General features: G+C 40.9%; 1 protein-coding gene across 2 annotated transcripts in view; it reads right to left on the bottom strand.

The window, feature by feature from the left end:
• Positions 1-1,452: 1,452 nt before the first annotated feature.
• LOC137283767 (nucleolin-like) overlaps positions 1,453-27,985 on the bottom strand; it is a 50,739-nt gene continuing 24,206 nt past the window's right edge. For both annotated transcript variants that reach the window (XM_067815448.1, XM_067815449.1), the window contains exons 4-11: positions 24,459-24,533; positions 19,002-19,113; positions 16,709-16,836; positions 14,339-14,477; positions 13,188-13,363; positions 12,940-13,072; positions 11,302-11,438; positions 1,453-4,616 (exon numbers count right to left, since the gene is read on the bottom strand). In XM_067815448.1, the coding sequence (XP_067671549.1) occupies positions 4,510-4,616; positions 11,302-11,438; positions 12,940-13,072; positions 13,188-13,363; positions 14,339-14,477; positions 16,709-16,836; positions 19,002-19,113; positions 24,459-24,533 (1,007 nt within the window). In that variant the 3' untranslated portion in view covers positions 1,453-4,509. The remainder of the gene's footprint in view (positions 4,617-11,301; positions 11,439-12,939; positions 13,073-13,187; positions 13,364-14,338; positions 14,478-16,708; positions 16,837-19,001; positions 19,114-24,458; positions 24,534-27,985) is intronic.

A 27,985-nucleotide genomic window follows, 5' to 3' on the forward strand; every position in this document is an offset into this window, starting at 1 on the left:
CTGGGAACAGAAACAACTGAATAATGTAAACTTTCAATAAATAAATCAGCACCACACATTAACATGAAAAGTCGGAGAATCGCTAAAATCCCGTCTCAAAGAATATGCTGTATATTTTATCAGCTGAATAAGCATTATATTGCCACGACATGACCATACAAAATTACTTGTTTTGTGCCCAAGCCACCACACTAGAAGAGACAAGTGTCAAAACATCAAAAGTATCAACACTGGATGCAAATGGACACATTCTGTGTTAATTTTGTATGTAAATTTAACTGCCGAGAAGGCAACACACGACAATTCAAGATGGCGGCCAAAATGGCAGCCATTTTCACTATTTTAAAAACAAAAATAAGTAAAAAAATAAATTCATACATTCTTTACCAAGACACAAACGTCAAAATGTCAGTGATCAGATTGATACTAGTAAAACTATCCATTATTAACTTTGAGATGTCGGGCAGCAAACCAAATGTCATGAAAATGCTCACTGACCCCCATCACATAAAATGGCATATGAAAAATAATGATACCACAATCTAAGAGTATTACAGGCATTTTCATGAGCCCAAGACATGATACTAAGTGAAAAAAGTTTCAAAAAAGTGTCAGTACTTGGGAGGCTACGACATCAGATTTTTCACCTGCCTCCTGCTTGACTATAAATCACAAAAACCTGTAAAATAATACATCATAAAAAAACTGTAAATAGCAAAAGGCACTACTTTGGGGTCTGCCACACACATCTGCCAAGTCTTTCTGACAGATATTAAGGTTTTGATTTCTGCTCCAGAAACGAAACACACCTCTCACTTTTGAGACTAAGTCCGAAATGTTTCCATAAAAAACAACAAAATGAGAAATCCTTAAAACTTGTACATAGGAAAAGGCACCACTTTAGGTTCTGATTGATATATCTAACAAGTTTTGCAGTAAAATACTGAATGGTTTTCGAGTTGTGCCCCGGAAACAAAATGACATACATTTCAGTGTCTCACACTGACCGGCCATGGTTCAATACCATAACTTTCTTAGGAGGAGCCCTTCTTTAGTCTGCAAGTTCCTTCTCCAGTTCAAGACACCATACTTTTGAAGATTCTTTAACTTTGGTTTGATCTGGGATACTCTACACGTGGTACCCATCTTTGCATGCAACTATAGTGTGTGAATCATCCAACTATAATCCGATTACAGCTAATGGCTCATAATTTTATACATTTTCAACAGATTGTGCCTACCCCTGGTTATAGCATACTCATTTGTATATCAAACTTCCAATTTTTTCACTTAAGCACTGTCCAGCTAGGACACAGCAAAACAAGAGAAGTTCTTGGATAGTGGATGGCTAAAGGTGCTTCTGTTGTGCCACGGCACCCAAAATACAAGATATATTGCAGTGATGTATAAATGTATACTATTTGCTGAGGGGAAAAAGCAACATGTAAAAATTATTCAGGACATTCTTTATTTTCCTCCATACACTCTTGTACAATTATCCTAGACATACATCATTTATGAGCTCTTAGACTCTAAATTCAGGGAGTTAATGCATTTCATGGTCACTGGTATCATTTTCAAGACAAACACTATCTGCCAAACCATACACATGATTTTAGCACTTGACTACAAATATACATCCCCTAAAACATCGTGACAAGATCATTCAGATTAGCTTCAATCAGGCACTTCAATGCCTGCATGCTTACTGTACACACTTTGGCATTCAAGAAATCACATAAGAAATGAAATGCTAAGTTCTACCACCACAAAAATAAGGAAACAATGGAATCTCAACATCATTTCTACATAATCCAAGCAAAATTGACTGCCTATCAACTGACCATTTATGAGCTAATTTATTAAATGTTACCCTTGATTTCAAAGCTGATCCATTAAACCATAGTACAGTACAGAAGATGAGGTTAAATAAACAAGAGTCATCAGAAGATGACATATGCCCCCTGTCCCCATGTATTTCAAAGGACAAATCATCTGACACTTACTTGATGCATTCCTAGATTCTGTTTGAATTGCTTCCACGGAAATCATTAAAAATATAAATGCCATATATCTGTAAACAGCAAAAGGCACAACTTCAAGATCTGTCACATACATCTGCCAAGATCTGTTGAAGTTTTCAAGTTGTGTTCAAGAAACGAAGCCCATCCCTCCACTTTCGAGACTAAGCCCAAACAGTTTCCATGGGAACCCAGAAAATGATAAATCACAAAAGCCTGTAAATAGCAAAAGGCATCACTTTAGGGTGTGCTACACATATCTACCAAATTTTGCAGACAGATATTGGGAAGTTTTTGAGCTGTGCTCAGGAAACGAAATACACCTATGTTTGAGACTGACACATCTACCAAGTTTTGCTTACATAGTTTGAGAGTTCTGCTCCCTAAATGAAACTCACCTCTCACTTTTGAGGGTAAGTACAAAACTTTTCAAAGCAAACCCAGAAATAATAAACCACAACAAGAGTCATCAGAAGATGACATATCCCCCCGGCCCCAACATATTTGAAAGGACAAATCATCTGAAGGTTACTAGATGTTTTCTTAGATTAAGTTTGAATCGTTTCCATGGAATTCATGAAAAACATAAATGTCATATATCTGTAAACAGAAAAAGGCACCACTTCAAGATCTGTCTCATATATCTGCCAAGATCTGTTGAAAGATCAAATGGTTTTCGAGCTGTCCTCTGGAAACGAAGCCTATCCCTCCATTTTGAGACTGAGTCTGAACTGTTTCAATGGAAACCAGGAAAAATAACAATGCCAAAACATTGTAAATGGCGAAAGGCACCACCCTGTGGTCTGCCTCAAAGATCTACCAAGTTTTTCTGACAGGCATTAGGGACTTTTTGAGATGTAATCCGGAAACAAAGAAATCACAAAAACCTGTAAATAGCAAAAGGCACTATTTTAGCTTCTGATTGATATATCTACCAAGTTTTACAGAAAAATAAAGAACGGATTTTGAGTGCTGCTCCAGAAATGAAGCCCATCAAACCATTTTGAGATGAAGTCAGAAATATTTCCATGAAAACCAAGTAAATAAGAAATCACAAAACCTGTAAATAACAAAAGTCACCACTTTAAGTTCTTCCAAGGTTTTGCATGTTTTTACATGTATCAAACATAGGGACACCCATGCATAAATTAGTCATCATAAATACTGTATTCTGTACTTTACTGTTGGATAAACTGTCACTTTGATATCCCAAATTCATGGCTGAAAAAGCAAAACCAAGTTTATAGTCAATCCTAATCTTAAACGCAGTGAGTTCATTTATATTCCAAGGTAAATGCTACTTTTTGTATGCTAAATGGACACTTTAAACAAAATGATAGAACATGCAGTGAAGCAACTGATTCAATGCACCAGTGCCATGTTTGATTCAAACGCCCAAACACAACAGTCTATTGCATGTGCATGACAGATGCCCCGTGCAGCTCGTGGCAATGTTTCCTTTGCAAGAAGATACACACTGTATTGAAGCCCCACAACTTCATCGTGCCACAGTGCAGGCCGTCAAGTGCCCACGACAGAAGCAGGGCCATTGAATGGTTTAGGGATGGTGAATCTGTAAGATGTGATCTGATGCTCACCGTCTTCAAGTGTCTCCCTCTGACCTTCACAGACCTGTGTCCATTGGTAGAGGACAGGACAGGCCTCAATGTTTCATTTCACTCAAACTCAATAAATATTGAATCAGTCGCTTCACTGCATGCTCTAAATGTCATTCCCATTAAACACTCAAAAAGTTGCATTTACCATTGGGTATAAAGGACCTCATCATGTTTAAGTTCACATATGACAAACAAATTTTAGGCTGTTCCCATACTTTTTGTTTGTAGCATACTTGTACTTCAGTGACAATTTTGCCATGTTCTCTAGTAGCCAAAGAAATTCAATGGAATACTTGCCAAAACTTAACATCAAATTCAGGTGTAATAAATTTGAAAACAAAAATCCAAAATAAATTTGTGAGGGTCATTCTTCATAGCTAAATAAAACAGTTAGGAGAACAATGGCTGATAACAATGTGATGGGAAATGACGATATTTTGTGGTTTGTAGTTCTGTAATTTTATAACTTTATCTGACAGGAAACAAAGAATGAGATCACTATCAACAAAGCTTAGAACACCAACATTTTCAGTGTAAGAATACTGAAAACGCCTCGTCTTAGTGACTGATGATCGATACTGACTGACCTAACCTTTTATAATGTGAAGAGGTGTAGGTTGAGATTAGAATACAACAGTTTAGCATCTTGACTGAATCATATACTGATGGATAACTTTAATCCACTGGCAGCCACAAAAAGTAACAAAACTGACTGGAATGCAACATGTAAAATCTATCGGGCAATGGACATGTGTCCAGTTTTCATTTCTAGAAATAACACAAACTGTCTACAGCTTCAGTTGCTATGCCAATTCCCTGGGTCCTGATCACATTTTAGAAGTGAAGCCCGAGAGACAAAAAAAAGTTATTTAAAATTTCTTGTGTGTTCCTCTGCCTCCTCTTCCACCTCTGAAACCACCACCTCTTCCTTGTCCACCACGCCCACCTCCGAAACCTCCTCGGCCTCGGCCTCCACCTTCAAACAGTAAAATATCATTTGTTACTGTATGCACCTATTCTCCAGCTGACATAACATTTCCAGACAAAAATATATTCCGAAAGAAATATGTAAGAGTGAGTGATGGTGGTATTATGAAGCATTTGGTCAATATTCACAGCAGGGGACACCAGAAATTTGCTTCATACACTGTACGTGCGCCCTGCCCTTTTCATTCAGCGCCCTGCCCTTTCGAAGCACCGCATTATCTGCCCTTTGAAAAATCCTGTATTTTCCGGATTTTAACGAAAGCATGAGTTATCTCCCTTCCCTGAAGTTTTTGTTGTGCAATAAAAGTACCTATTAAAGTCATGGTGATTTCGGCTTTGTTCATTTTCATTCTGAAACACCATGCCAACCAAAGACTTGACAGTGACTTCCTCCATTTTGAACCGATAGCAGCAAAATTAGAAAACATATAATACACGTTTCCGTGATCTCTTTATAGCTAATTAAACATGCCCATTCTTTGTTTATGATTTTTAACAATCTTAGCTGTAAATACTGTACGTTTATGATTTTAGTATTTTAGTGAGAAGAAAAAAAAAGCGATTGAAACAAAGGGAAGCCATACTGGACACGATCACATCAGATTGTTTCCGATTTTTTTTCATTTCCTTTTCATAGCTTGTCTCAAGTATTTAAATTATACCGGGGATTATTATCCTTTCTAATATTATGGTTAGATTTTAGAATTTATTTTCACTTTTATTTCTCCTTGTGTTCAGACGACCTCACTCTGAAAGATTTTTTTTTGGAAGCACATATTTTTCATTTTGATTTCCTTGATGAAGGCAAAACCATCTTGTTTGCTATAGTTGATATCAACAACTAGGTTACAGGGTATATCTGTTGAAATGTATATCTGGGTATATCTTTTTGTAAATGTAAGAATTACCGAGGCAATGATTCCAAATGAAAGATATATCAAACATGTCTATTTCTGAACGTATCCAGGTTTATTTACTGCACCACTTTCATGCAAGTTTTTATTTTGCATAATATCGATAGAACTGATAAGTTAATTATATGTGTTTATTTAATTTGAAGATGGCAGATTTTGTGGTTGATAAGATGAATTTTGTCTCAAACTTAAACTCACTTGAATGTGTATTTTAAACCTGATGCGGAAGATTCGGAACTTGTTTGCTTTGAGAAGCGTGACCCACACCCTCAACCAACTCAGAAGAGGAAAGATGCAGGCCACAAGCTTGTTTTCGATACCAAGTGGAAACCAGATTGTCCATGGCTAAAATATGTTGAGGATGCAAATAATGAGGGCGAAAGAAGCGGCATGATGTTCTGTTCTCTTTGCACTAAATGGAATATGAAAGGACGAAATGGATCCATGGTTTGGACACAAGTTGGATGTCAGACCGTAAGACTGGACAAAATTACTCTGCACAAGAACTCTCAAATGCATCAGGAAGCAGTCAAACTTGAAAAGGATGATGCTATGTCCATTCATGACATGTTTCATAGTTATTCCTAGCAGGAAACTTCATCACTGGTAGATGCACAGAAAGTTTTGTTCTTCTTGATCAAGCAAAATTTGCCAAATACAACATTGTTTGGACCTCTCAGAGTTGTGTGTTGAACTTGGTGCTAATAATATAGCCAAACTGGGCCATGGAAAGAATGCCACGTACACTGGACAAGGTACAGTCCAGGAATTTCTTGAATGTCAGGCTGAGGTAGTGGAAGAGCAAGTCCTGCAGAAGATGAGAGAGAGCAATTCATTTGGCTTGATGCTTGATGAATACAGTCAGGCCGTGTTAATCCGAACACGTCCGTTTTTCATCAAAAACGTTCGGATAGTGAAACGTGCGGACTACTGAAACGAACTTTTATGAACACAACTACAGTAGGGTTACTTCCCTTTGACATGGCAATACAAAAACATACAAGTTGTCTGAATGTGCGATGTGGTGTTTGGGGCAAACTAACGACATCTTCAACTCGCAAGTGTCACGTAACAATTACCACTGAATGGGGCTCATGGTGTGAAGGGATCATCCCAACCTTTTTGATGTACCGCCGGATTAATGAAGCAAAACTATGTGTAATTAGCTAATCTGTTACTGCTGATTAACATTCGGATACGGAGAGTGAAGCACCGGATTACTGAATCAACAGGTAATGAGTTTACATAGTAAACAAGATTGGTTACAGTTAGCTATCGTTCGGATATCGCGGGAATCGGATTGTCGGGGTCCGGACTAACGCGGCCTGACTGTATACAGATGTTTCAACCAGAAAACGCATTGCATTTGTGGGCCGTTATCTGGAAAATGGAGAGTCAAAACTTGCATTTCCCAGGATGCTGAAATTCCTAATGGGACTGCAGACACTATTGTGAAGAACGTAAAGGACTATCTGCATGAGATTGATCTGGACCAGAATAACATGACCTGTTTTACAAGTGATGGTCCAGCTGTTATGATAGGCAAAAGGAATGGTGTTGCACAACTGAAGAGAGACAATCCAGCTTTGATTGATGTCCACTGTGTGAATCATAGACTGCAACTGGCTGTTAGTTCAGCTTTCAAATCAGTGACTGAAATCGAGTCTGTTGATGAAATGCTAATAGGACTTCTTAAGTACTATCATTACAGTACTGTAAGATCCAAGAGCCTTGAACAGATGCAGACACTCATCAGAGAAATGGAAAACACTGCAGATGACACAGACACATGTAATGTGACTATCAAAAAGGCTGTGCACACACGTTGGCTGAGCCATGAAAAGGCTGTTCATGCTGTCAGGAGAAGCTATCCTGCTATCCTTGCTGACCTAGAGAATGCAGTTGGTATGGGGAATGACAAGCAGGCTGGTGACAAACAGAGTGTGACTGCTGAAGGTCTTTACAAACAGATGATGTCCTACCAGAACTTTTATTTCATCTTGCTTCAGTGTGACGTTTGTTCACTCCTATCAGGATTGACAAAGATGTTTGAGAGGAGAGATCTCGACCTTAGTATTGTTGAGCCTCAGATGAAAAGTAGCTTGGCATCTTTGAAAAAGATGAAGGAGAAACCTGGTCCATACCTGAGCCGTGTGGATAAACTTGGAGAGCAGTATAACCTGGAGAAAGTTGGTAGCAGGAGAACAGATGTCTCAAGGTCAAAGACTCTGTTCTTGGATAAACTGATGGAGAATCTGGAGCAAAGACTGAAGGTCCACATCCTGACAAGTTTATCTGCACTTGATCTGAGGAAGGCTGGAGATTCATCATTCCTGAGATTCCATGGTGATGCTGATGTACTGGAAATTAATTCTATCAAACTGATTTTGTAAAATATAACAATTTTGTAATTGAAGATGTAAATGTAAGGGATGAAAACAAGAATGAAAACAAATTAGAATTATTCAAAACTTTTGTCACATTTTCACATACTAATTTCATATTCAAATTTTGCAGATTACAGAACTGACACAGCACTTTGGTCTTGATGTTGAGAAGACACAGCTTGAGTGGAGCCAGGTCAAGGAACTCTTTGCTGAAGACGTTGACACTTGTTCACCATCCACCATCCTAAAGACTCTGACCAGCCTCAAGCCCCAAATGGGAGACCTCTACCCAAACATTGTGAAGCTCCCGAGTATTCATGCTACTGTGATCCTTTCAACATCAGAGGTTGAGAGAGTCTTCTCCCACGTGAAAGTCATTGTGACAGACCATAGGAATAGGCTGAAAATTGATAACTGCACCAAGCTATTTTTGGGCAGCATGAATGCTAAATCTTCTGCTGACATTGCCTTGAGGAAGTGTGTGGCCAAATTCCTGGCAAGAAAAAAGAGGAGCCTATGAAGAGTGAACTTGCATCAGAGCATGCCAAACGACCTAAATGATGTCAACCACAAAAATATATTGGGGTCTGTCACACATATCTACCAAGTTTTACTGACAGATATTAAGAAGTTTTTCAGTTCTGCTCCGAAAACGAAACACACCTCTCACTTTTTAGAGTAAGTCAAAAGCGTTTCCATGGGAACTGAGAAAATGATAAATCACTAAAACCTGGAAATAGTAAAAGGCACCACTTTAGGTTCCGATTGATATATATACACCAACTTTTGCAAAACAATATTGAACGGTTTTTGAGTTATGCTCCGGAAATGAAGCCTGCCCCACCACCAGACTAACACCAAAATGTTCCACGGAAAAACAAAAAAAATAAAAATGCCAAAACTGCAAATAGCAAAAGGCACAACTATAGGTTGAGCTCATTACATCTATCAAGTTTGGTCTAAAAATATTGAACGGTTTCTGAGTTATGCTCCGGAAACAAAATGATTACGGACGGACGGATGGGGGACGGACGGACGGATGGACAGACCAGACATCGACTATATCCCCGCCACATTACATGCCGGGGGAATAATAAACTCAACAGCAAAAACAACTTATCTTTTCAAAACCAAATCTAAAATTTTGTTCTTTTAAGTGGGTTTTTTATTATTATTGTTAACATGTTCTTCAATCCAAACTGACAGTTATTATCATCAGTGTGTTCTGATGAAAAAGCATATCAACCAAACACACCTAAAAAGGCTGACATTGTGAAAAGGTTCCATATAGCATTTGTGCAAAATGAAAATACACATCCTTCACAAACCTACCAGTGAAACCAAGCTGCAAATGCCATGAGAACCAAGGAGCCATACAACGATTGCAAGTTAACCAGACTGCAGGGTAGCCTATCATTTTAACGTTCATACTGGAAGAATCTACCAACTCAAGGAGTGGTACCAGGCCACTAACAGCATCCAACACCGTCCACACAATGGGTGACCTTCTGTAACACCACAACATCAAAACCGGCAGCTTGTGCCCAAGAACCTGCAGGACTGCTCCATCAAGAGTGGCGGAAACAGCACACAAAAGCAACATACACAACATACCCATTTGTTCCAATGCAATGTGTCTAAATTTGTGCAGAAGAAATGTCTGCTGTACAGACAAAATCATTGTTCTCTCCTTACTGCTCATCACTGCTCAAACTCACTGCAATGGACAACTGCATCCTTTTCTGTTTGACAGCCTATGGCAGAGTGAGAGTATGGTGAAGGCATGGGAACTGTTTTCCAATGGGTGTATTGTTGAGAGAGTCTTATGGCAAGGTCAAACATCACTATGTGAGGTGAAACAGGTCTGAACCAGAGTTGGTCCCATGGTGTTCCAGAATCTCGGTCCTGGAAGAACAGATGGCGTGACAGCTGCTAGATATGGTTTGCACTCAGTCCTGATTTAAGTCCAATGGGAGCATGGGAAGTAGCATCCTCGGTATCTCCAGGGTATACGTTCCGATAAGTCTCCACTATACCCTGGACGCATCTACGGCTCTGCCAGATAAATTTATTACCTCCCTTGACTGTCTTTTCATCCAGTCAGGTGTCTACGCTGGGAAGTTGAGCGAACCAAGCACAACTCACTTTCGTTTTTTGAATTATCTAACCGATTAGACAAGGCAACACAACCCATGCAGAGGTTCTCTGGAAGAGGTAGAAGGAGTTCTTTCATATGTTGTTTTAAAGTTTCGGACCTGTCAATTTGTTTGTATGAATTCCCTAAAATCTGGGACGCACTGTGGGCAAACCTTCGCAGTTGTGACCGCTACCTTTGTTGACACTGACAAGCTCTGTTGTAACGGCGGCCTAGCTGATTGGCTACTGTGAGAAGGCAGAGCCAGCAAAGGGAGGTAATAAATTTATCTGACAGAGCTGTAGATGCGTCCAGGGTATAGTGGAGACTTATCGGAGCGTATACCCTGGAGATATCGAGGATGGGGATGTAGGAAGGTGAGTTTTATGCCGCACAGCATGTGGCAGCTATGTGGCAGCAGTCTGTAAATAATAGAGTCTGGACCAGACAATCCTTGATTAACAGCATGAGCATCGATCTGCATAACTTTGAACCCGTTAGTTGCCTCTTACGATAAGCATAGTCGCCTTTTGTGGCAAGCAAAGGTGACAAAGACCTATTCTACCTGGGATCTTCATGGGCTGAATTCATAGAAGACTGAAAGGCCTTCAACCTAGGTCAAAAACAATGAGACCCAAGTGCCTGTGATCTTCATCAACTGGCTAATTCATTCCATGTACAGATGATGCAATGCCGTCATCGATGTCAACATAGGCTACACACAATACTGGCTCAGACATATCTTTATGGTACCATTGTTGGTAATTGTATTTTTCTGAACTCCATGTTATTCCTGAAAATGGGTTAACCATAACCATCAAGTTGAAAGTCAATCCTCTGTTTTGATTTCTAATTAAAACAAATAAAAGTGTATGCTTAAGGAAACCTCTTTTGTCTGATGTTTCTTTCGTAGTTCAGTATATTTTGCATCTCCCGTACAAAGTGAGACATCCAGTTATCTTTTCATCAATGACTTCTACTTCACATTCCTATCAAAATGCTGACATTCAGGCACTGAGCAAACTTGGAACCCAACAAAAACAAACATTTACAGAGTTTCATCTGTATTGATCTAGCCATTTCTGAAAATGTTTTGAGATGACAGGAGGGTTCTGACAAGAAGCTTTCAGGGCAGGTGAGCTAAAAGCAAAACTACTAATACCACATTTCCATTGACAACATCAATGGCTGCAGTTACATCCTTAGGATGACGCCTTTAGATAAGGCAAACAGGCTTACCAAAGCTCCTGCGTCCCCCATCAGACTTCTCTGTAGCAAAGTCAACAAACACCTCTCTGCCCATGATTTTCTGACCCTGCATGCTGTCATATGCCTTAGCTGCATCTTCTGTACTGCTGAACTCCACAAAACCAAACCTGCATGGACAAAACACATTACATTACTCATGTTAAAAGTAATAAGTAAATACAGGTCTTTTACAAGCACTAACATATGAATAAAAACAACCAATATCACCAACAAGACTATATATTTTTTTCACCCAAATATACATATCTGGAATTATGTTCCATTTAAAGGTTGTTTTTTTTTTTTTGATCAAATACAGATGACTCTCAACTCCTTTCAAAACCGTAGAGACGTTGAATGCATTTGCAGTAGAATATATACTTAGAACAAGAGTCATCAGAAGATGACATATCCCCCAAGCCTCCATATGTCTGAAAGGACAAATCATCTCACAGTTACTCATTGTCTTTTTAGATTAAGTTTGAATTGTTTCCAGGGAATTCATGAAAATTATAAATGCCATATATTTGTAAACAGCAAAGTCACAATTTCATATATCTGCCAAGATCCTTTGAAAGATATGAAATGGGTTTCGAGTTGTGCTCTGGGAAGCCCATCCCTCCATTTTGACACTAAGTCCGAACCAGGAACAAGAGTCATCAGAAGATGACATATCCGAAACTGAGAAAATGATAAATCACAAAACCCTGTACATAGCAAAAGGCACCACTTTAGGTTTTGATTGATATATCTGCCTTGTTTTGCAAAACAATATAGAACGGTTTTTCAGGTCTGCTCCGGAAACGAAGCCCACCCCACCAAAAGACTAATACCAAAATGTTCCATGGAAAAACAAACAAACAAAAAAAAAATGCCAGAACTCTGTAAATAGCAAAAGGCACAACTATAGGCTGAGATTACTATATCTATCAACTTTGGTCTAAAAATATTGAACGGTTTCTGAGTTATGCTCCGGAAACAAAATGATTACGGACGCACAGACGGACAGACGAGGCGTCAACTATATCCCCCGCATTACATGCCGGGGGGATAAAGACTGAGAAAATGATAAATGAAAAGGCACCACTTTAGGTTCTGACTGGTATATCTACCAAGTTTTGCAGATATATATTGAACTTTTTTGAGCTCTGTTCCGGAAACGAAGCAGACCCCACCATTAGACCAACAGCAAAATATTCCAGGGAAAAAAAATAAATAAAAATGCCAAAAAAATGTAAATAGCAAAAGGCACAACCAGATTATTATATATATTAAGTTTGGTCTAAAAAGGCGTCGACTATATTCCCCCGCATTACATGCCGGGGGAATAATAACAGCTAATTGTATATTCACTGGATGCTGATATTAATTGTACCAGGTCAGCAAATAAAACTGGTCCTACATTCAAGAAATTGAGCAGGATTTCCCAGTTAATTCTTTAATATACAGATATGCACTGCCACTATTAATGATGTGAACCAATTTCTGGAGAAGCAAATGGTTTGGGAGCAAGTGTATGATAAATGTGCTTATCACTATTTCTGTTTTTTTTCCCAAATGTATTAAATAGGTTGTGTGGAGTTGATACAAGTGTGTCAGGGCAAGTGATACCAGTGTGTCAGGACATACCCTCTTGGTTTTCCAGAATCTGCATGGGTCATTATTCTTGCTGATGTGGAATTCTCAAACTCCTGTTTCAAAGAACTTTCATCCAATTGGAATGACAAATTTCTCACGAAGAGGATCTTTGAAGTACCACGTTCTGGAATGATAACAGCAACATAAGTTAAGTAACACCAAATAATTCTTTGGCAGAACTTCAACGGGTCTCTGACCTGGGCACAATTCAAGGTATTTTGAGTTGAAATCTTACTAACCCGCAGATTTCCGTCTGTTGTTGCCCCTATTCTGGCCTCCTGATGGGGATTTAAAACTGTTTCCTTTCTGTCGTGGTCTATCAAGATAAATTGCCTGCCCTTCTAGGTCCTCCCCTTGCTTTTCTTCTAAGGCTGTGGTGGCTTGTTCAGCAGTGTCAAACACAATGTAAGCAAATCTGAAAAAAAAGTCACAATTATGTTTCAAAGAAATCAGATCATATACAAAATGACTATGTGGGTAAGGTGTGTGCTTTTTATTGCGAATGGTGTCTACTGCATATGCAAATAACAGTTTCAATATATATGTCAAAGCTTGTCAAGTTTCCAATACCACTCTGAAAAACAAAACTGTGCATTATGAAGTCTTTTTAAATATGAAAACATAAAACTGTTTCCAGGTAAAGTTCAACTGTTGAATATTGAGATCCTGAAAAAGATGGCAGAATAGCAGATCCAATGTCCATGACATTGCTGGTATGGTATTAACCAAGTCCAAAAGATTTCCATGGAAACCAAGAAAATAACAAATATAACCAAAACCTGTAAATAGACAAAGGCACCACTTTAGGTTCTGAATGATATATCTACCAAGTTTTGCAGAAAAATATTGAACAGTTTTTGAGTTCTGCTCTGGAAACCAAAAGACTAATACCAAAACTTTTCATGGAAAAACAAAAAAATTATAAATGCCAAAAATCTGTAAATAGCAAAAGGCACAACCATAGGTTGCGATTACTATATCTATCAACTTTGGTCTAAAAATATTGAACGGTTTCTGAGTTATGATCCTCAAACAAAATGATTACGGACGGACGGACAAACGAGGCGTCAACTTTTTCCCCTCAGGTTCAAAATGTAGAAAGGTTATCAACGACTGTCAAATTCTGAGGTGAGTATGATTCCTGTTGACTCAACGGGAAACTGTAGGGTTTGACACATACTGGCTAAAACCATTCATAGAAAGTATTAGCTTTGTTGTCCTGAAGAGATACATGACTATAACTACATACATAACTATAGGCAGACCATACTCAATATAGTCAACTGAAGTTAAAACATTTAAAGACTGATAGATGGACAATGCTCCATGCCTTTAACACTCACTTAAACGAAAAGTTTCAATAAGTCAATTAGTATTAGCAATATATTACCCTCTATGTGAACCGTCTTCGTTTGACGGCATGCGAATTGAATCAATATCTTCAAACATGTCTTTCAACATGGCCTCTGTAACACTGTCCGCTAGATTCTTCACAAACAATGTGCGTCTGTCCTCATCTTGCCTTGACCCTGAAATAGAAATAATCTGCAGTTGACAATTCTGTGTCCTATTTTACCCAACACAAAATTGGTACATGTTTGTAACATACAAATTTTAGTTGTAAATCAAAGACATCAGTATGTGCCTGAACGCATGCATATTACCAATAAGTTGGTAGCTGTCGAAATAAAGAGGAAATAAAGAATGTGTACATGGAATTCTTTTCTTAATTAAAATTCACAGGTGTTTCAACAGTATTTTGAGCTTGTTTTGTTTTATTGCATTGAAAGCAAAATAAAGACAAGAGTCATCAGAAGATGACATATTCCCCCGGCACCAACATATTTGAAAGGACAAATCATCCAACAGTTACTTATTGTGTTTTTAGACCAAGTCTGAATTGTTCCCATGGAATTCATGAAAAATATATATGCCATATATCTGTAATAAAAAAAGTCACCATTTCAAGATTTGTCTCAGATATCTGCCAAGATCTTTTATAAGATATGAAATGGTTTTCTAGTTGTGCTCCGGAAACGAAGTCAGCAACGTGTTCATGAAACCAAGAAAATAATACATCATAAAAACCTGTAAATAGCAAAAGGCACCACTTTGGGGTCTGCCACACATATCTACCAAGTAGCACTGACATATAAGAAGATTTTGAGTTGCTCCGGAAACGAAACAAACCTCTCACTTTTCAGACTATGTCCAAAATGTTTCCATGGAAACCAAGAAAATAATATATCACAAAAGCCTGTACATAGCAAAAGGCACCAATGCAGCTTCTGACTGATATATCTACCAAGTTTTGCACAAAAATATTCAAAGGTTTTTGAGTTCTGCTCCGGAAACGAAGCTTATCCCTCAATTTTGAGACTATGTCCGAAACGTTTCCATGGAAAATGAGAAAATAATAAATCACAAAAACCTGTACATAGCAAAAGGCACCACTTTAGGTTTTGATTGATATATCTACTAAGTTTCGAAGAAAAATATTGAAAGGATTTTGAGTTCTGCTCCTGAAACGAAGCCCACCCCACCAGAAGACTAACACCAAAATGTTCCATGGAAAAACAAATCTAAAAACAAAATATAAATGCCACAAATCAGTAAATAGCAAAAGGCACAACCATAGGCTGAGATTACTGAATCTATCAAGTTTGGTCTAAAAATATTGAACGGTTTCTGAGTTATGCTCCAGAAACTAAATGATTACTGATGGGGAACGGACGGGCGGATGGATGGACAGACGAGGCATCGACTATATCCTCCCGCATTACATGCTGGTGGGATAAAAATATTTGAGTTTTTGAGTTCTGCTCCGGAAACCATGTCCATCCCTCCATTTTGAGACTATGTCCAAAGCATTTCCACGGAAACCGAGAAAATATTAAATAACAAAAACATGTATTTGCAAAAGTCACCACTTTAGATTTTGATTGATATATCTACTAAGTTTCGAAGAAAAATATTGAAAGGATTTTGAGTTCTGCTCCTGAAACGAAGCCCACCCCACCAGAAGACTAACACCAAAATGTTCCATGGAAAAACAAATCTAAAAACAAAATATAAATGCCACAAATCAGTAAATAGCAAAAGGCACAACCATAGGCTGAGATTACTGAATCTATCAAGTTTGGTCTAAAAATATTGAACGGTTTCTGAGTTATGCTCCAGAAACTAAATGATTACTGACGGGGAACGGACGGGCGGATGGACGGACAGACGAGGCATCGACTATATCCTCCCGCATTACATGCCGGTGGGATAAAAATATTTGAGTTTTTGAGTTCTGCTCCGGAAACCATGTCCATCCCTCCATTTTGAGACTATGTCCAAAGCGTTTCCACGGAAACCGAGAAAATGTATTAGCAAAAGTCACCACTTTGGGATCTGCCACACATATCTACCAAGTTTTGCAAAACAATATTGAAGGGTTTTTGAGTTCTGCTCCGGGAATGAAGAACACCCACCATTAGACTAACATCAAAATGTTCCATGGAAAAACAAAAAAGAAAAAAATGCCAAAACTCTGTCAATAGCAAAAGGCACAGCAATAGGTTCAGATTATTGTATCTATCAATTCTGGTCTCAGCAAATTTAACGATTGGGGGGAGAGAGACGGAGTAATTATCAGGGGCCCTGAACATTATCCACTAACCAAAAATGCTATCTGGATGGTACATACCAGACCAATATCTCAAAACTAATCTACAAGACGACAAGCAGTTGGGATAGTGTGACATAAGATACATACCTGTAGATCCAGACTTTTGTTTCTCCTTGGCCTTCTCAATTCTGATCTCTTGTCCCTCAATACTGTTCCCACTAAGAGCTACAGCAGCATCAAAATCAGAAGGATCTGCCAAGTCAACATATCCAAACCTAAAAAATACAATGGAACAAAGAAACAATCCATCAGTTTGAACACTGGACCTGAGAATACAGCATCACAAACATTAAAAATTACATCACAATACCTCATGACGTAACTTGTGAAACGTCAACAAAAACAAGAGTCATCAGAAGATGACATATCCCCCCGAGCCCCACACATTTGAAAGGACAAATCATGTGCCAGTTACTTGATGTTTTCTTTGACTAAGTTCACATCGGTTCCATGGAAATCATGAAAAATATAAATGTCATAAACATCAAATGGCACCACTTCAAGATCTGTCTCATTCATCTGCCAAGAGCTGCTGAAAGATATGAAATGTTTTTTGAGTTGTGCTCTGGAAACAAAGACAGGAAACAAAGCCGATTCCTCCAGTATGAGACCAAGTCCAAAACATTTCCATGAAAACCGAGCAAATGATTAACCATGAAACCTTGTAAATAGCAAAAGGCACCACTTTAAGGTCTGCTTCACATATCTGCCAAGTTTTGCCAAAAGATATTAAGAAGTTTTCAAGCTGTGCTCCGGAAACGAAACACACCTCTCACTTTCAAGACTAAGTCCGAAATATTTCCATGTAAACCAAAAAAATAATAAATTACAAAAAACTGTAAATAGAAAAGGCACCACTTTAAGGTCTGCCTCACATATCTGCCAAGTTTTGCAAAAAGATATTAAGAAGTTTTCGAGCTGTGCTCCGGAAACGAAACACACCTCTCACTTTCAAGACTAAGTCCGAAATATGTCCATGTACACCGAGAAAATAATAAATTACAAAAACCTGTAAACAGCAAAAGGCACCACTTTAGGTTCTGACTGATATATCTATGAAGTTTTGCAGAGAAATATTGAACGTTTTTGAGTTCTGCTCTGGAAATGAAGCCCATCCTCCATTTTGAGATTAAGGCCGAAACGTTTACATGACAAGGGGATAAAAACGTTTGGATACAGCTAATTCAGCAACATAGATATGTAACTTTGTTCAGAATCTGAGTTCTGTGTATTAAACATGCAGTTGAATCATCATTGTATGATTATTGTTATGATTATTTCTCCCATACCAAGTTGTATTTTTCTTGTTAGGGCTCCATAAATGGGCAAGGGCTCTTTCTTGTTAGACAAAACCTATTGTTATCCGATTTTTTAACCAAACATAGCTTCTACACCAAATCTTTGAATTGCTTACAAAAAAGAATCACCGGGGTGAAGATATTCCCCTAAAAATACCTCTAGACCCAAAAGCAAAGAGAAGATAATTCAAAATAAATTCCAAAAGTTCAAAGTTAACATGCATTATCTAGCCTCATGTAAGAATGTCGAGTTTTGATTAGTCCACGTGACTGATAAAATACCATGTACATCCATCACGATACGCCAGCGTGAGTATAAAAGTTGTATACTCCCGCTGCGAAAGTCATATCACCCCGCTATGCCTCGGTGACGATGCGAAGTGAGAAAAGCGTGCATTGACAAGCCTTTAGTAACGTGAGGTGCACTGAGGTCAAACGATCAGCTGGTGTCAACATGGTAGCAAGTCGATTCGATGCGTGTTGTTTTGTTGTTATTTAGTGAAAACATTCAGCTAGATAAATGCGTTATCAGTTTTATCAGTCCCTTGTAAGGTTGTATTCCTTACTCGGGACTGATAAAACCCTGTATTTCCCTCGAGCAGATGTGATAACTTATATTAGGTCTTGTCTGTTACCTGTATTGGTTATTGATCCTTACCTGTGACTTAAGTACTAACATTATTTTCCCTATTGAAAATGTAAAGCGTACATCCATCTATATCAATAACAAAACAATCAATCCATCACAAAGCCAAAGTCCAAGCCAAATAGTCTGCACAGGGCTCAGCATGAACACCAATCTTGGTGAATTCATGGTCCTAGTAGTATGTTGGGCATAGGAAGTAGGTAATGGAACCATTGCTATTCCATTGCCTTCCAACTCTGGCTGTAGTGCAACCAATGGCAAATAGGTCGCCTGGTTCAGTTGCCCTTCAGAACAAGCAATTTGGGGCGTTGGAGACAACCTATCAATAGGGACCCTCCGCTGTGACTTTGCGGTAACAAGTGCTGTGACTACTAAACATTCACTGGACCAAAACAGGGTTAAGGTACTTGAGTATGGTAGATTTACGTTAACTCACGTTTTATTGGGCAGCTTCCTGGCATCTTTCACCTTAATGTTATTTTTCTTGAAAAGTTTGGCAAGTTTCTTTGCTTCTGTTTCACGGCCAAGGTTTGAAATAAAGAGTGTCACTGAAATCATAAAGAAAACATTGACATTACGATTTTAAGCAGGGCTGTGTATTGCAAGAATTATCAAAATCTAAATATTTTAGATATGTAAATACTTACCTTACCATAGGTCTTATGCATATTACCTCAAGCTTCGCAAAACAAGACAAACAGTCGATTCGTCATTCCCATGAATGGCTACCTCATGTATCGACAAATGTATAGGTACGGAATTGACGTGATCTCTGTACCAGCACCATCCAAAATTCACTTTTACTGAAAACTTGGACCTTAGAGCCCAGAGTAGGGAGGAGCGTCCAGCGTGGGGAGGGAGTTACTGTCCTATGGTAAGGTAAGTATTTAAATATCTAAAATATTTAGATTTTAATAAAATTTTAACTTTCCTTACCAAAGGTCTTAAGCATATGGATTCAACAGATGGATGGTGGTGTCAGGCTCCATAAGGACCATCCCCAGAAACTCTGTCCACATGCCATAAGGGATCCAAAAGTAAGCCACAAGCAGTCCCAGGCTCATCCTGAAACATGAGACAGCAAGTAACTCAAGGAACCCCAAGGACAACCAAGACACCTAAAAGGTGAAAGTTATCCACAAGACCAATGGCAAATACCAGTAATTACCTAATGGGCGGCTGGCCGAGTGAGTTGCTGAGCAACTACCAATGGGCCAAAAGACTGTAGACCCTCTGCATCTTCAACAGCCAAGTCCATCAGGTAATGACTGGGGAAGACTGTAATCGACTTCCAACAGCAGCCTTCCATTATGGCGGGGACAGTACAATTCCTTTGTAAAGCTATGGTGGAAGCTAACGCTCTAATCTCAAGCACGTTATTAGCTGAAGGGTGAGGGAGATTCGCCAAAATGGTCTGACGAAGCCAAAGTGCCACCGTGTTCTTGTTGACCTCCCCTTTAGCAGAAGAAGAAAGGGATAAATAGCCTTTTTCTAGAGTGCCTCCTGGAAGCTGATCTTGCAATATACAACTTTAGTGTTCTGACTGGACAAAGAACTTCTTCCTCCAGGTCATGAGGCCTCAAGATCAAAGAAAGAGGAGCAAGAGAGAATGTCCTGTTTGGCTGACCAGGAAGTTGATTCTTAGCAATGAAGTCCAACAATAATCCTAGATGCACACAGCCATGTCGAGATTGCTTGAAATGAATACGGGTGACATCCACAGCATGAAGTTCACTTACTCTTGCGGCCATGGCCAGGGCTAAGAGAAACACTGTCTTCCTAGAAGGGGCATCAAAGGAGGCCTTGTCCAAAGGCTCATAGGGAGAACCTCTAAGATGCCGTAGAACAATATTTAAGTCCCAAGCTGGTGGGCAGAGCTTGAATTTCTGGTCTTCCAACTTGAAAGCCTTCAGCATAGCAGTAAGTTCTGGCACCTTGAAAACTTGCATGTCACATTTCACTGACAGAAGTGAATTAAAGGCCGATAGGTATGACCCAGCAGTACTGCCTTTAAGGCATCTGGACTTCCGAAGATACAGAAGAAACTCAGCTATCATCTGAGGACAGACTTTTAACAGATTTATAGACTTCAGATGACAAAACTTCTCAAAAGAGGACCATTTATCGCCATATAAGAATCTAGTCAACACCCGTTGAGCCACAGCTTTGACCTTAGCTATGCACGTAGAATAGCCCTTTGCCTTCAAAGCTGTCTGGAGATGAATCCAACTAGGGTTGGGGAGCAATTGATGGCTGTGACGATGGCATAGAAGATGCGGCCAATCCAGTAAGGGTAGCAGATTTCCTCTGGCGATCAGAACCAAGGACATTCCTGCACCCCGGGATATGTTGAGTCCTTACTACAATGTTGCTGTCATCCAGATGACTGGCTAACTGAAACATCTGGTTCAATAACTGCTGTGATCTGGTTATGTCCTGATTGCGAATCATCCATACCACTGTGGAAATGTCGGATGAAATCAACTGAATGAAATTCCTCAGAAGGGACGTCCAATGAAATTCTAGGTTGTTTATATGCCAGTATCATTCGGCGCATTACCACAGCCTTGAGGTGGTCTGGCCGTCAAGATTGGCACCCCTTCCTTGAAGAGATGTGTCGACAAATAACTCGTGGTCGTGAGGGCAGTCAGTGGTAAAGTGTCGAAGGTGGTAAATAGGTGCCGTCTTTGTCAGTATCATGTAACATATTCTCATCATTATCAGGAGAGAAGAATCACTCCTGCGAATCCTCCCACAAGATAGCATGAGAAGCTAGGTGTTGGGAAGATGAGGGCAAAGAAACACCCTGTGTAGAGTCCTTCCTGGAGACAAGAGTCGCATCCGGAGAGCAGGAATGATGTCGAGGAGAGCGCCGCGGCCATCTCAACCTGGACCTGTGGTGATGCTTCCCCCAAGTGAGCGGCCTTGACCGACTTTCCTCTTCAGAAGTTCGACGTTGCAAAAAGGATCTAGACCTGGAGCGCCAGCATTGGCTTCAATGGGGGCTATGATACTATTGACGTCTTGGAGATCTTGACCGAGATCATCTGGAGTGCCATGAGCGTCCAACTTTGAAGCGCCAAGCTCTCTCCTCCTTTGAAAGGACAATCATCTCACAGTTACTTGATGTTTTCTTACATTAAGTTTGAAAAATATAAATGCCATATATCTGTAAACAGCAAAAGGCATACTTCAAGATCTGTCTCATGTATATGCCAAGATCTGCTGAAAGATATGAAATGGTTTTCAAGTTGTGCTATCCCTCCATTTTGAGACAGAATTGTTTCAATGGAAACTGGGAAAAATTAAAATGCCAAAACATTGTAAATAACATAAGGCACCACTTTGGGGTCTGCCTCAAATATCTGCCAAGTTTTGCTGTAAAATATTGAATAGTTTTTGAGTTCTGCTCCGGAAATGAAGCCCATCTCTCCATTTTGAGACTAAGTCAGAATCTTTTCCATGGAAACTGGGAAAATGATAAATCACAAAAATCTGTAAATAGCAAAAGGAACCACTTTAGGGTCTCCTCTACATATCTGATCAAGTTTTGCAGAAAGACATTTATAAGTTTTTGAGTTGTGCTCCGGAAACGAAGCCCATCCCTCCATTTTGAGAGTAAGTCCAAAACATGGAAAATTATAAATCATAAAATTATAAATTATAAAACCTGTAAAGGGCAAAAGGCACTAGTTTGGAATGTGCAACACAAGTCTACCACATTTTGCTGTAAGATACAGTCCGGCCACATTAGTTCGGCCACCAACAATCCAATTCCAGCAATAGCCGAACAATAACTAGCTGTAACCAATCTTGTTTACCATGTAAACTCATTACCTGTTGATTCATTAACAGGGTGCTTCACTCTCCGTATCCGGACGTTAATTAGCAGTAACAGATCAGCTAATTACAGTTTTGCTTCATTACACTGGCGATACATCAAAAAGGTTCGGATAATCCCTTCACACCGTTCGCCCCATTCAGTGGCAATTGTTAAGTGACACTTCCGAGTTAAACATGTCGTTAGTTTGTGATTTTGATCAATTAGTAGGTCTCAATTTTGGTTAGTTTGAGTAATGCCGCCTGTCATGCTTATTTGCTGTATAAAACACTGATCGTGTCAAAAGGAGATTAGCTGCACATGATGCTTGTCAGTCATAACGGCAAGTCCCACCCCTACGCGGAAAAGATGTGAAATTACTGCCGAACGAAAGAGAGAAAACCCTAAAGCCAGTTTCAGTCTTATGTGTAAACATTGTGGTCAATAATTAGTTGTTATATGAATATTCAAGTTGCTATGTCTACAAACTGTAATAAAGTCCTTTGTAACTTGTATACGTTCGTATATGTTTTTGAATTGCCATGTCAAAGGGAAGTAACTCTACTGTAGTTGTGTTCATAAAAGTTCGTTTCAGTAGTCCGTATGTTTCACTATCCAAACATTTTTGATGAAAAGTGTCCGGATTAACGCGGCCTGACTGTATTACATAGTTTTTGAGATGTGCCCCGGAAACGAAACATGCCTCTCACTTTTGAGACCGAAATGTTACCATGGAAAAATAATAAATCACAGAAACCTGTCAATAGCAAAAGGCACCACTTTAGGTTCTCACTGATATCTCTACCAAGTTTGCAGAAAAATAATGAACAGTTTTTGAGATATGCTCCAGAAGAGAAGCACACTCCACCATTAGACTAAAACCAAAACGTTCCATGGAAAAACAAAAAATCATCAAAATGCCAAAATCTGTAAATGGCAACCATTGGTTCAGATTATTGTATCTATCAATTTTGGTCTAAAAATATTGAATGGTTTTTGAGTTATGCTCCAGAAACAAAATGGTTCCGGACAGACAGACAAGGTGTCGACTGTATCCTCCCACATTACATGCCGGGGGATAAAAAGCTCATACAACAAGAGAGGGTACAGGCCTGAGAAGCCTTCCTCATGAAAAACAAACAAATTATTATTGAAAATTCACAATAAATTGCTTCGCAGACATCAACATAGCCTAGTCAACTTCTAAGAGACGACCTCCCCTAGAGGATTGCTGAGAGCTGCAGTTTCATTCACCTTCAGGCAGCCGTTGCCTTGTTACTCAGCTGGACGTACATGATCAGCTGAGAGAGACACGCACAGCTCTCGCTCATAGCATCCCAAGACCTGTGTTTCATTCACCCTTCATACAGCTATTGCCTTGCTAGTTGGCCAGCCATACCCACTCAGAGCATATCAAGACAGTATCAAGGCCACGACAACTGAGACCTAAATATCGTTCACCATTCAGACAGCTCTCACATCACTATAAGCACATCCCCAAAGAGGCAGTGACAGAGCAACTGGGTGAACACCGAGAGCTGTTTCATACGGGTGAAAACACCTATAACCTCGCTAATATATCACAAACACAAAAATACACTGGATTGTTAGCCTTTCGCCAGACAAACCACATGCTCAATAAAAAGTGATTATTTCCTAAACCAATTGTCGTGAAGTTTTGCATGTATCTCGGCAGAAGGGTTATGATATAGCAAAACAGTATTGAGAAAACTCCTACTGACTCCATTCGATTAATTAAGATTTAATTATGACAAGAACATTTTGCCTTTTCCCAGACTAACCCTGTGCTCCTTTCCATGTCCACAGCTCAAAAACTATTCTGCTGATTTTACTCAAATTTTTGCATCCACTCCCAAGGTAGAATAGACAATAGTGTGTTCTGGATCAGGTCCATCCCAAGGTGCCAATTTTTTAAATTTGGCCCATGGGAAGGACGTGGTCCAAAACAACTATTGTCTATACTCCTTCCTACATTGATATTCCAAGTGAAGATTTACGACAGAAAAAATTACATGAATCTGAAAGCTACCTGTAAGATTAACATACTCTTACCAATAGTCTCTGTTTTACTTTTCTTTACTGGCATTTCTTTCTGTGCCTTTTTCCTTTTCCCATTCACTTCTTCATCTGCAACACATAAAAACACTTCACTGTAGCTCATCTCAAAAAGACGAAAACCAACTTAACAACTGATAGGTTAGGTGTTCCATTCAAAGTATTCTTCGTGAAAGCTGAGAACCAAAACATAACAAAAATTCGAACAAACCTGTAGAGGTTGCAGATTCTTTGAATAGAGTCCTCCTTGGAGTACTTATAAGCATTTAAATGTTCTTTAAATTCTTGCGACAGTTGTAACTATATTTTTTCAATAAAATATATACTAAACAAAAAACATCGTTTTTGTCTTGTGAGACCACCCCTACAGGGCCCCTGGCCCCGTGACAGCCAAGAGCAGGTAACTCTTCAGACTATAGCCTCCAGCAAAACACTTCCGTTCTGTAACCAATACAGACAGAATGTGGGGAGGTGGGTGGCCGTACTCCAAGGAGGACTCTATTCAAAGAATCTGCAACCTCTACAGGTTTGTTCGATTCTTTTTCATAGAGATCCTCCTTTGGGTACTTATAAGCATAAGACAGACTCCTAAAGACTGATCTTAGGGAGAGGCATTCTGTCTGCTCATAAACCTGACATAAGATGATAACCTTTATTACGAACTGAAAGTAACAAGGAATCAAACTTACCTGGTCATGTGACCTTCTGTGCCTTGCGGCAGGGGTGCGGACCAGGGCCAGGTTATTACACGGTTTAACCCTACCATTCTACGAGAAAGCCGTAGGGTGCCTAAAAAATTGCCCCCCCCCCCCCCCCCTTTTTTCTCAAAAAACGGGAGCCGAGACAGGCGACCGATATATCAAGGTCCATTCTCATACACCAGCCAGGGTGCTAGGGAAGGACTCAGACAGTCTAGACCGGTAAAGCAAAAAAAAAAAACCACCACCATAATAGAGCCCACCACCGGGATAAAAGATGGAAAGTATACAGTATGACACCACCACCAGTCTACTTGTTGCAGCTACAATGTCAAATGATCGTTCGTCAAATCCAAGGGTAGCTCAATCGGCTAGGGCACTCGTGCACTGCCCACTGGTGAGAACTGACTGGCCAAACCGGGCACGCTCGCTTGACAGTCTGTCTAACTGGTAATGACGGGTGAACGTGCTCGGTCGGCTCCAAATAGCCGCTGAGCAGATCTCCTCAATGGGCAAAGCAGACGCATATGCCTTAGACGTCGCCTCAGCCCTAACCGAATGAGCTTTCAAACCCTCAGGGGGACGTACGACCTTTCGAGGTGTATCCCATACAAATGGCAGAGACAAGCCACCTAGATATGGTCTGCTTGTTCGCCGGAAGGCCAGCCTTGCCGCCACCATAACAGCAGAACAATTGATCATTCTTCCTAATGTCTTTTGTTCGTTTGATATAAGCCTTAAGGGTCTTACGGACATCTAAGACGTGAGCATGTCGAAGAGAGGTACCGGGCGGCGAAGGCTGCTTGAAAGCAGGGAGCTCAATAGGCGCCGTTACGTGAAAGGTGCTATCTCTCTTAGGATGGTAAGTATCTGGCAATCGAATCCTCACTCTGTCTTTGTGAAACACCATTAAATCAGGGTTGGCGGACATAGCCTGTATGTCGCCTACCTGCCTGCCAGAAGTTACCGCCACAAGAAAAGCAGTCTTCCATGTCAGCAGCTGGAGAACAGAGCCGACAGTGAAAAAGAGGACCGGACAGCCAATCAAGAACGACTGGCAAGTCCCAGGGGGGACAAATCCGCCGGACAGACGGACGGATTCTGTCCACGCCTGCGAGGAAGTGCTGACGTAGAGGGTGCTGGCCCAATAATGCACCATCGACAGGAATGTGGAAGGCAGAGATTGCCGTGGAGTAACCTCTAACTTTAGAAGCGGCCAGACCGGCTTCCAGTTTAGATCTATCCTCATATTGAACGTTCGTCGAATCCCTCCGCGAAGCCAGAATTGTGTATGCAACTGGTGCAGGAATTCCTCTCGCGTGGAGGCGATTCCGGACAGCGCCAGGATCCAGGGATTTGAAGTGGCTGCCTGCCATTCCGAAAGGAATAGAGACAGACTGCCGCCTACAGGGACTTCTGGCGCAAGGCAATGTACCCCCACATTCGGCAGTTCTCCGAAGCAAGAGTGGGAGGCCGTTGGCGAGACGAGGAGGGTTGCTCTAACAAGGGCTTAGAGTCCTTGAAAGTGCTAACAGCCTCCGCGGCCTCCCGCACAACCTGCAGTGCCCCAGGGAAGAGGGAAGATCCCAACCTGTAGGGCAGAGCTAGAAGTGCCTGCTGGGTAGCGGGGGAGTACCTGGCTACGGATAACCATAGCCGATGCAACCCCATGACGGCCCCCATCATCTGGCTGGCACAGAACCTAATGCTGTCCCGCACCAGATGAGAGTGCACGTCCGTAAGCTGCCGGCCCAACACTGCCGACGGAGAGTCGTCGGCAGCGCTCCCATGGTCCAACAGCTGCCCCTGCAAAGCAGAAAGGTAAGCTGAATGGACCACAAATGGAACGATAGGCGGACCTCAGCGCTGGAGCGGCCGTGGAGAAGGGCGGCAGCCGCCGGCCCTGCCTGGCCGAGGCCAAGGAAAAGGAGGAGGACCCCCCCAGGGGTCGGGCTCCGACACAGGAATAGAAACCTGAGGTAAGACCTCGGCAATTTCCTCTCTTACCTGTTTGAGGGACGAACCGAACGAGTACGTGTCCTCCGACTCGCACTCCTCCCCAATCCCCTCCTCCTCGATATCCATCTCCTCACGCTCCTCAGACAGGGAACCCTCGCCGTAAAGCGAGCCTGTCGAGGACACTACCGAGAGAGAACTCGAAGGAACCGAAAGACTGAGAAGGGCCGAGCCACTAGGTTCGCCCCTGCCAGAGCCCGAACTAGGTCGCCTGGGCAACTGAGGCAAGCCCCCCACTGGAGGGCGACTCGAGAGCCCAGGAAATGGAAGGGGTGTCGATGCCCCCAGCGGCTGGGCAGCACTAGCGAGGTCGAGCCGCCGACACTGGGCGTCATTGCCCCACTTGCCCCACGGGACAAGCTGGGGCCGACTGCCCAAGGCAAATCCGACTGTGCGCCCGAAGTGCAGGATGGGTGCCCAGAGGGAGGAGCGTTCTCCGAGCTTTAGCTCGGGCCGAGGCCTCCCTCAAGTGAACCACCATGGCCGCTCAATGAAGATCGGGTGTCAAGTTCCTTTCGGAAACCCGACAGCGCCGAATCTATCATTGATTGGACCGAAGACATCTGTTGCTGAAACAAGGCATTAATTGAATCAACAGAGATTAATGGTGCTTGCGAAAAGGGGGTAGGTGCAGGGGATACAGTGGCAGGAGAAGGGGAAGGGTCCCTAGACACCGTGGCCTTCTTAGCCGACCCCTCCGAAGAGGAAGCTGCGCCTTTCTTTTTGTGGGAACGCAAATATCCAAAAAGTCAGCGTGTCTTGACTTTCTTTTCTGGGGTGTAAAACCCGCACACACATCACATGACTGGT

This window comes from Haliotis asinina, chromosome 5, assembly GCF_037392515.1.
Source record: "Haliotis asinina isolate JCU_RB_2024 chromosome 5, JCU_Hal_asi_v2, whole genome shotgun sequence".
Classification (NCBI taxonomy): domain Eukaryota; kingdom Metazoa; phylum Mollusca; class Gastropoda; order Lepetellida; family Haliotidae; genus Haliotis; species Haliotis asinina.